At 38.5% G+C, this 10,441-nt stretch overlaps 1 protein-coding gene across 1 annotated transcript; it reads left to right on the top strand.

Annotated features, from left to right (window-relative positions):
• Positions 1 to 1,095: 1,095 nt before the first annotated feature.
• LOC306852246 (speckle targeted PIP5K1A-regulated poly(A) polymerase-like) lies at positions 1,096 to 7,908 on the top strand. The gene is made up of 10 exons (XM_079388957.1): positions 1,096 to 1,290; positions 1,633 to 1,823; positions 2,021 to 2,227; positions 2,328 to 2,442; positions 2,767 to 2,891; positions 3,000 to 3,226; positions 3,333 to 3,442; positions 3,974 to 4,096; positions 4,252 to 4,344; positions 6,104 to 7,908. Exons 1-10 carry the CDS (start codon positions 1,215 to 1,217, stop codon positions 7,240 to 7,242), a joined length of 2,406 nt encoding a protein of 801 aa, XP_079245083.1. The 5' UTR covers positions 1,096 to 1,214; the 3' UTR covers positions 7,243 to 7,908.
• Positions 7,909 to 10,441: the final 2,533 nt, after the last annotated feature.

The raw sequence follows: 10,441 nt of genomic DNA, 5'->3' as shown, positions 1-10,441 counted from the left end.
TGTGAAAAGGCATATGTTGTATTTGTACATTCTCTAGAATCTAATTGTGTAACAAATTTGCCCTCGCTGTTGGTTGGATACCACATGTCACATTTCAGTGCATTTAGCTGGTCTTTGATGTCCATGTGGACCAGAGACGATACTACTGTTGGGCTGTTACCAATGAAATGAAATCAGTATCAACAAAATCCATGCTTGCACTGCAGAAGTGGCATTAAGATGCAGTTACATGCACTGTTTTATGTAGATATGGGGTGGTATGTCTTTTCTGAAACCATTTTCTTTAATGCTTCCAAACTCATTGTTGATGCTATGATCCTGTCATATATTCTTGGAAAACTTAAGTCTTTACCTCACTCAGCACGTGAATGGCAAAGTTATGGGGTGAAGTGACTTACTTCCAAGTATGGTGACCCATACTCAGAATTCATGCTCTGCATTTAACCCATCCAACATGCGCACACACACTGTGAACACACACCCGGAGCAGTGGGCAGTCATTTATGCTGCGGCGCCGGGGGAGCAGTTGGGGGTTCGGTGCCTTGCTCAAGGGCACCTCAGTCGTGGTATTGAGGGTGGAGAGAGCGCTGGACATTCACACCCCCCACCTACAATCCCTGCCAGCCCGAGACTCGAACCTGCAACCTTTAGATTACAAGTCCGACTCTCTAACCATTAGGCCACGACTTCCCCTTAAAGAGTATTCTTACAGACTACCCTTCCTTATCACAGTACAGCTAAATATTGCAAACTGACATATTATAATACATTTTAAAATCCTCCTTTTGGATTAAAATGTATTTGTATTCAACGTATTTATTTTCTAGATGATAAATGGACTAAGTCTACAGTCACTATGAAACACGTCCTGAAATGTCATATAATAAAATGCAATACAATACAGTGTAGCACATAGTACAGTTTGAAAGTCTAGTTTAGTAGCATATTTTTCTGGTTAGTAAGCTTATTTTTTGTTGTTTTATTTTTCTTTTCTCTCTCACTGTATACAGCAAATGTATACACATTTTCACAAATTACTTAGATTATCTGGCAACCCAACCTGCTGAAAGGCGGAACTGAAATTTCCCGCTCAGTGTTTCTGCCGGAAGCTTTGAAGGGACGGACGCAGAGGAACATCATGGAGGGAGACTTGAGTTGTTTCATGTAGCAGCGACTCTGACGCATTTAGTGGGAATTATCAGTACAGCCTCTCAATGGAGCTCGATAAAGACATCCAGACAACGCAAAAAGGGTTTCACTGCAACCTCTGCGTCGTTAATATTCCCAACAGTAAGTTATAATAAACTAAAACATCAGCGGTTAACACAAGGGAGACATGTTCCTGCACTTTGCAAACCTGCTATAATTCAAGGATTATATAAAAAAAGTACTTGCATTTACATGTTAGGGCACTTTTCGTCAAAAAGTAGTTTTGTAGCACATTCCATGGTAATACCACGGCATTTTGAAGTAAATACTATGAGTGTTTTAGGTAACAATTCATGAGCATGATATATATTCCAAAGTTGGGTGGCATGATCCTCTCATAACGTTACTGTACCAGTTTTTTGTAATTTGCTTAATGTACTCCATCAATTTAATTTTGCATTCAACTGAAGTGTTTCTTTTCAGAGCCAAGCCTGGAAGACCATGTTAAAGGAAAGAAACACCAACATCTCCTTCGGCTCAGATCTCAGCGTAAAGCACAGGAGCAGAACAGTGTGTTTGTGAGCGGCTTTAAACCAGACACGTCTCAAACCGATCTGAAGGAGTATTTCACACAGTTTGGGCCGGTGTCAGATGTGATCATGGACAAGCAGAAGGTGCATATACACACTGTCTTTACTCTGTGGTATAGTTCTCCTGTGGTCATAATTTCATCGTTTTCTTTCTTACATCTGCATTTGAGAACATATGTAACATTTGCCAACCCTGTTAACATTAATCCTGAGTTATAGGGTTCATTTACTTTACTTATTTGAGTAAAAGGAGATGTAATGATATCTGTTGTTCTGTGTAGGGTGTCTATGCTATAGTTGAGTTCTCCGAGTCCCAGAACGCTCAGGCAGCTCTGGCACAACTACAGCATCAGCTCAATGGACTGAAACTTCGTGTCAAGCCCAGAGAGGGGAAAGAGTTTAAACTGGCCAGCAGGGGGAAAGAAGACTCCAAAACCCCCCGGATCAGCCTGGACAAACTCAACTACGAGCTCTGCAAGACTTCATCTGTAAGAATGTTTCACATCCAGGCAGCACAAAGAAAAGTGTGTTTGCTTTATTAGTAGTTTTTTCAAATTTTGTTTTAAATGTTCTTTTTGTGTCTAAAAGGTAAATGAGCAGATGCTGAAGGTGGTGGAGAGGTTTGAGTTGAAAGACAATGAGAAGAAAGGGAGAGATCTTCTAGTTCAGCTGCTACAAGAAGTCTTCACAGAGTTCTTTCCAGGTTCTCTCTCAACTAAAACATGAACAAGACAAGAGTGCATAAAATAAACATTCACCTGTCTATTTTCTAAATGCATGTTATAGAACTTGTGAACAATTCATCTGTCCATTTGTTTCTTTTTTGCAAAAATGAAATCCAGTAAACAACTTAAGCATAGAACCAAATCCTGCCCTACATTTGAGAGAGATTTGTCGCTCTGTTTCTTCACAATTTTAGTCAGTGCAACAGTAACCACACTTTTTTTCTGCAGCATTGGTTTTTAATATTTTTTCCTATTTGTTTTTTTCTCGTGATTTTAAAAAAAGCCCCTGTGTCATGTCACAGATTGCCAAATTGTGCCCTTTGGATCCTCTGTGAATACTTTTGGGATTCACTCCTGTGACCTTGATCTGTTCCTCGACCTTGAGAACACCAAAGTTTTTCAAGCTCGTGCCAAGTCTTCTGAAGCGGTGTGTTAGCAGCCCTATCACTGGGCGACTGTGACCTCAAACATCAAGTAATCAAGCTATTTACGTCTGTCAATCTGTAAAATCTCAAAAACTGCCAATTTTCATCAGACAGGAGAGAATCAGTCTGAGGATTGCCGTTCTGAAGACACCATTTTGTCCGACATGGACCTGTCCACTGCCACTCCTGCTGAAGTCTTGGAGCTGGTTGCAGTCATTTTGAGGAAGTGCGTTCCAGGCGTGCACAAAGTCCAGACCCTCAGCACTGCTCGACTTCCTGTAGTTAAGTTCAGTCATCGAGAGCTCAACCTCCACGGTGACATCACCATCAACAACAGGTTGAAAACAGCTGTTTTTGGCCACTTAGTGAAATAAAATAAAAACTTGTGAGTATAGCACCCATTGGATAATCTGTTTATAATAATATTTTCCTTTCTGCACCAGACTGGCAGTAAGAAACACTCGATTTCTGCAGTTGTGTTCGGGCATCGACTCCAGACTTCGACCCTTAGTCTACACCATCCGTTTATGGGCCAAGCAGAAACAATTAGCGGGTAATAAAGTTGTGCATGATGACAATTAATTATGAACATCACATAAAAAGACTACATTTTTAGTGTTTTGCCACATATGAGTGCATATATTTAGGGCTGCTAAGTTTTTTTATCAGCATATTAATAGTTGTGTTCATTTGTAATGCAAAAAATAATTCTTGAATGTAAAGTGATGTGGTTATAGTGCAGTAATAAATCATCAAATATAATGTTCTTAATAAAATTATTCAGAAATGCAGAACCACCATGATGTATGCTTTGAACTGTACTTTTACAATTTAAATAATTTATTAGATTGTTTATATTACGGAGTTGTGTCAGACTCGATCTAGGGGGTAAAAATGTATCAAAATACAAAAATTTTAATGATGTAATACCAAGCTTTGCTTGTTTTTAGCAAAATATAACTTTTAACTCAACATTCTTTTGATTTTGGGGTAATATGTATGACCTGGGCATTTCTTGACAGTTTGGGTACAATTCACATGTACAGTTTTCTCAGGTTAACCTTATACATTTTTAATATTATAGGGAACCTTTCTGGCCCTGGACCGTTGTTGAACAATTACGCTCTTACACTGCTGGTGATCTTCTACCTTCAGAATCGAGACCCTCCTGTGTTTCCCTCTGTGAACCAGCTAAAGAACATGGCCTGTGCGTTGACCAGGACTGCTCTTCATTTAACTTCCTTAATCATTTGTTTTCTCTGTATTTTATGACTTATTACATATGTAGCAGGATGTCAGACTTAACCGTTTCTGTCATGAGAGCCTGAAGATGCATATTAATAATGGTTTTTGTTTGTGCAGGTGAGGAAGAAGAGTGTATTATTGAGGAATGGGATTGTACATTTCCTAGTCAGCCATTTAGTGTACCGCCCAGTAAAAACACTGAAGATCTCTGTAAGTATAACATATGCTTTACATTATCAGTTAACATGTTTACATTCACTTTCTTAAGCTGGTTACCAGTTAACTGCATAGGTCATTAATGGCTTCAGCACAGCTAGATTTTAACCCAATTTCATTCGGCATGTAAACCGTTAACTGCCTTTCTGTCAGTTTATAGACCTTAGTACAGGTGCATAATTTTCTAAACCCGCAACCTTCAAAAATGTTTTATGGATCAATAGAACACACTGTACTTCTGTCCCTCACATCCTTGACGCTTAATTTGTCAAAAAATAGATATAACACTACCCTGACTAAAATTTATTGAAGTGCACATCTATCTATATATTCACATCCAGCAAGAATTATGTTTCACGATAGAAGAGGAGACGATAAACTGCACACTGTGTTCTCATGCAGCAGATGGAGAAGTTCTACAGTCGAAAACTCATCGCTGTATCTGTAGAAACTGCAACATAGAAGTTTAGTGCTTTAACATAGCAACTTGGACAACTAACAGATGGAATACTCCGAGTTAGATAATCATTGTTTTGATGTCACAGATGTTTTTTTTAACCCGTTTAGTAAATATCAGTCTACTGACGTGCATGTAAACATCCTCAGTATCTCATTTGCTTTTTTACAAACCCACAAGTGTGCTCCCTACCTAGATATTATCATAGGTGTCCTCTAACACAAAAGCTGTAACAAACAGCAGGCAGCAGCAAAATTTAGGTAGTTTGATGTTACCATGTGATCAAAATCAAAGACAGCATTGCATGTATCCTCTGTGGAGAAGTTTCCTTATTTCCTCTGGCATTGCCCTTTTGCCTTTTATCTAAATGGTAATATTCACTCACCGGCCACTTTATTAGGTACACCTTGCTAGTACCGGGTTGTGCGTTCAGAGATGGTATTCTGCATAGCTTGGTTGTAACCAGTGGTTATTTGAGTTATTGTTGCCTTTCTATCATCTCTAACCAGTCTGCCCATTCTCCTCTGACATCAACAAGGCATTTTCGTCCACACAACTGCCGCTCACTGGATATTTTCTCTTTTTTGGACCATTCTCTGTAAACCTTAGAGATGGTTGTGAAAATCCCAGTAGATCAGCAGTTTTTGAAATACTCAGACCAAAAAAAGTCACTTAAATCCCCTTTCTTTCCCATTCTGATGCTTGGTTTGAACCTCAGCAAGTTGTCTTCACCATATCTAGATGCCTAAATGCATTGAGTTGCTGCCATGTGATTGGCTGATTAGCAATTTGTGTTATCAAGCAATTGAACAGGTGTACCTAATAAAATGGCCGCTGAGTGTATAATTGATATACTCCATATATAATTTACTCAAATATAGATAAATATATGGTTACACTTTATTTTAAGGTCCGGTTCTCGCTATTAACAAACCATTTTTGCCTCAATATCTTAATTTGCTGCTTATATTTAGTAAGTAGTTAAGTTTAAGTATTGGGTAGGATTAGGGATGAAGAATAAAGTCATGCAAAACTTTATAATCAGATTTTAAAGCACATCTCTATTTTGTAAAGATGATTGTTTATTAAATTTTTTTATAAATATTGTACATCCCTATTGTGTACTGCTAAGAGGAACTTGTTTTTGAGTGCTCAAATCACTTGAACGTGCTGCTCTTCATACAGACATCAGTAGACTGTGCCTATGATGTAAATTACATCACAAACTGTCTGCTGGAGATGTACTGTTTAATCGTGTTATTCTCCCTGTAACTTTCCCCATCTCATTTCCCTCAGGCACTTTGCTTTTTGGATTGTTCACTTTCTACTCAAAGTTTGATTTCTCTGCATCAGTGGTGTCTCTGCGCGACAGCCGTGTATTGCCTATTACAGATTTCCTCCAAAGTGATGAGGAAGCTGTAAACACCTCAGAGGCCTCTGGTCCCAAATCAAAGCGTTCCTCTGCCCCCAAACTAGGGCCTATGAATGTCCTGGATCCGTTTGAGCTAAACCACAATGTGGCAGGGAACCTCAATGAACGAACACAAAAGAACTTCAAGCGAGAATGCTGTGAGGCTGAGAAGTACTGCCGCAGTTTGCAGTATCAGCACAAATCAACCAAGGGCAAATCCTGGGGCCTTATGCGGCTCTTTGTGCTGCCGAATGAAGCCGGACCCCGTTCACAGGTCGACACTGAGAAGATTATGGAGGTCAGCATCCCCTTCAAGGCAGCCGTTCTCCCAGAACCCTTGCGTGCCCAACTAGTGTTGGCCGGCAAGGGTTTTAGGGGTCTTTGGTTTGCAAAGGTCTGCTCTGCTGTGCACATGGTGTTTCATGAAGTTTTAAAATGTTCACCTTTAGAGGAAACTCAAACTACAGCTGTTTGTCAAAATCTGGATAAAGCAAACAGAGATGGAAATGAAATGGAGGTTAATAATAACCAAAGTGTAGAAGATTCTGGTCTACAAGCCAAAGGTGAAAATGGTAAGAAGAGACCCCTTACAGTGGAGATGGAGGGTCTGTCGACCTCCACTGTTATACAAGCTAAAAGACAGAAGCTAGATGCTGATATGGAGCGCCCAGAGCCGGTCCACTGGATTTGGACTCAAAGCAACCGTGTTTGGGCAGGCCGACGGAAAGTGCGAAGAGATCTCTTGAAGACTAGTGATGAGACTTCCAAACCTGAAGGAGGCTGTGTTGACATTGAGAGCAGGGTGACTCAGAGGATTATGGAGAAAGAGGAGAAACTGCAAGATTTGTTGGAATTCAAAGTGGATGCAGAACTTGTCGGTGGTAATGAAAGCACAGAGGTTGTCCTCCGTTTTCACCCCACCCACAATACCGCAGACGTCTTTCAAGACCTCTTTCATTTTCTGGAGTCCTTTCTGCCTAAGATGGCAGAAACGATTCTAGGGAGTGCAGGGTCTTTTGTTTAAAATTTAATTTGTGTGAAATCTATATAAAATACAACTTTCAGCACTCAGAGGTTTACCCTTCTGAGGAAAAAGCAAAATTTTTGTGAATGTTTTGAGCATATTACATATTTTGTTTATAGAATGGTCTGAGTTCTAATTTATTTCCTGTATGAATTGGGTTTTTGTTTGCCTCTCCATAATGTAAATATAATGAATGTGAAAGCTCATATTAAAGTTTGAACTGAAACTTTGATCCATCAACACCTGGGCTTTGGCTTTCTTTATTAAATGGATGGTTATGATTTTAAAATCTGATTTGATGTGCTGCAATTTATGTCTTGTAAACAATCTGAAATTTGCATGCTTTTGTTGAATATATATTTGTTTAATACTCCAAATACTGGCCATAGCCTACAGTTGCTTTTATGAACTATATACATGTATCTTGGTGGAACAATTTTATACACTTCTGTTATAAATTGTAAATTGTATAAATTTAGAAGTGAATTAAGGTTCTACTAAAACTTGATTTCCATATAAATATATCATAAAGCTGATATGACTGTTATATCAAAATGGTTAGTTAGTGTGGTATCTACTTTACCTAATTAATGCTATAATTAAGCAATGTTATCATTTATTTTTCTTGATATAATGAACAGGAAATAAAGACCTAAATTAGAGCCAATTGAGGGCCATTGATCAGTAAGTGATTGACAGTTGGTTTACAAAAAGTTGTCAGCTTTTTGAAATTCATTTTGACTTTTTTTTTTGATATTCATTTTGCTTGCACTTTCAGCGTTCCTCTGAAACCTTCCACCTTCCCTAGCTCCACCTCTATAGATATGCTACAGGGTCATTTTATATGCTATTTATCCATTACCATACTAAAATCTTCCGAGAGTTGTCATGATAGAACTGATTTGATGATGTCCAAAAAGGTCATTTCCTGGATGATGAATAACTTAATTACAAAATACTATCAGGGTAGACCGTGAAATGGAGGACACAGAAAATATATAAAAACAGGTTTTGTTGAAGAAATGGAACACTTAATGACCAATTTTTCATGTTAGAATTGGCAAATATGTCTTAAAATGCTCTCTTAGCAGTGATAGTGTGAGAAGAAAAATGGGTTACACTTTATAGTGTAATTATACCTTTAAGTACTGAGTATTAATTAACTACATGCACTTACTTTATGGTTAGGATAAGGGTTTGGTTTAGGGTTGCTTGCATGTAATTATGCATAATTTATTGTTATTATAATAGTAATGTAACATTACGCGTGTTACCGAAAAATGTGGCTAATATGATTTCAATCTTAAAACATGTGAGTTCAATAGTCTTTCAGTATAAGACATGATGGTGACATGAAAACGCACGTGTGGTATAACAGAAATGACTCACCTGTTGTAAAATCAATAACACACCTCATGTGGTCTTTCCCCTTAATTACTTTTTGCAGCTTCCTTTCCATGTTAATATTCATGTCCTGTTCTACCCATCTGCTGCATATGGTGGACGTTATGGCCGTAAGATAAGCTTAGAATGGAAGAGCTGGGAGTGCTGTGGAATGAGAATTCAGAGGCGTGTGCAGAGATAAATGACTGTAATTACACAATGAGGCATGCTGCTTCATTACAGCTGCTGTATATGACACTGGAGGATTAGTCACAAATGAACAGCACACATGGTGCCTTATTTTATGCAATCTGATGTGCATGCAAAAGTAATTAAGACATAATGGAGGAGGTAACAAGCCTTACATGAGCAGTTTTTTTTTCATTCATATTATTGGAAAAGAGTTTGTGGGAAATTTAGGAAAGATTAACAAAAATTTGCTGGTATTGAGCATATGTATGCATTCTGCATTTATACGTTGCATTACAGATGACGTCATGGGTGACTTCTGTGAATTGAAAGACTGGCTTTAGTTGTTGAATCAGAGGGACCATTTATGAAGAAGATTATCAGTGTTTTAAATAAACAGATTAAGTAAAATGTATGGCGTATAGACTAGACACATCCTGTATCTCTTTAGACATTAATGCTTGTGTGTAGCATCCTGCACAAGTACATATTGTATGGTGACCTGTGATATTCTTACATTTATTGCTTTATTAAAATAAGTAATTATATTCACTAAATACAACCCGAATTCCAGATAAGTTGACGTTTTTTAAAATTTGAATAAAATGAAAACTAAAAGACTTTCAGATCACATGAGCCAAAATTTTATTCACAATAGAATATAGATAAAATAACAAATGTTTAAACAGAAATGTTACACTTTTATCCACTAAATTAGCTAATTTCAAATGTGATGCCTGCTACAGGTCTCAAAATAGTTGGCACGGGGGCAACAAAGGGATGAAAATGCAAGAAACTTTGAAAAAATTCAGCTGGTAGAACATCTAGAAACTAATTAAGTCAATTGACATCATGTCTGTAACATGATTAGCTATAAAAGGGTTGTCTTAGAGAGGCAGAGTCTCTCAGAAGTAAAGTTGGGCAGAGGCTCTCCAACCAGAGTGCGTAAAAAGATTGTGGAATACTTTAAAAACAATGTTCCTCAGCGTCAAATTGCAAAGGTTTTGCAAATCTCATCATCTGCAGTACATAACATCATCAAAAGATTCAGAGAATCTGGAGAAATCGCTGTGCGTGAGGGACAAGGCTGAAGACCTTTGTTGGATGCCCGTGGTCTTCGGGCCCTCAGACGACTCTGCATCACTCATCGGCATGATTATATCATTCACATTACTAAATGGGCCTAGGAATACTTCCAGAAACCACTGTCGGTAAACACAATCTGCCGTGCCATCTGCAGATGTCAACTAAAGCTCTAGCATGCAAAAAGGAAGCCATATGTGAACATTGTCCAGAAGCGCCGTCGTGTCCTGTGGGCCAAGACTCATTTAAAATGGACTGTTTCAAAGTGGAAAAGTGTTCTATGGTCAGATGAGTCCAAATTTGACATTTTAGTTGGAAATCACGGATGCCGTGTCCTCCGGGCTAAAGAGGAGGGAGACCTGATGGTAAGCCAGCATCTCTGATGGTATGGGGGTGCATAAGTGCATACGGTATGAGCAGCTTGCATGTTCTGGAAGGCATTATGAATGCTGAAAGGTGTATATAAAGGTTTTAGAGCAACATATACTCCCCTCCAGATGACGGGAAGGCCTTGTGTATTTCAGCAGGACAATGCAAAATCACA

Source organism: Barbus barbus, assembly GCF_936440315.1.
Source record: "Barbus barbus genome assembly, chromosome: 32".
Lineage (NCBI taxonomy): Eukaryota > Metazoa > Chordata > Actinopteri > Cypriniformes > Cyprinidae > Barbus > Barbus barbus.
The sequence above is the reverse complement of the archived record's forward strand: the minus strand, read 5'-3'. Positions and strand labels throughout refer to the sequence as shown.

Coding starts and splice junctions, on each gene's coding strand:
- LOC306852246 (XM_079388957.1), top strand. CDS start 1,215: ATGGAGCTCGATAAAGACATCCAGACAACGCAAAAAGGGTTTCACTGC. Junction 2,892..2,999: donor GTGCCAAGTCTTCTGAAGCG/GTGTGTTAGCAG, acceptor AATTTTCATCAG/ACAGGAGAGAATCAGTCTGA. Junction 3,443..3,973: donor CAAGCAGAAACAATTAGCGG/GTAATAAAGTTG, acceptor TTAATATTATAG/GGAACCTTTCTGGCCCTGGA.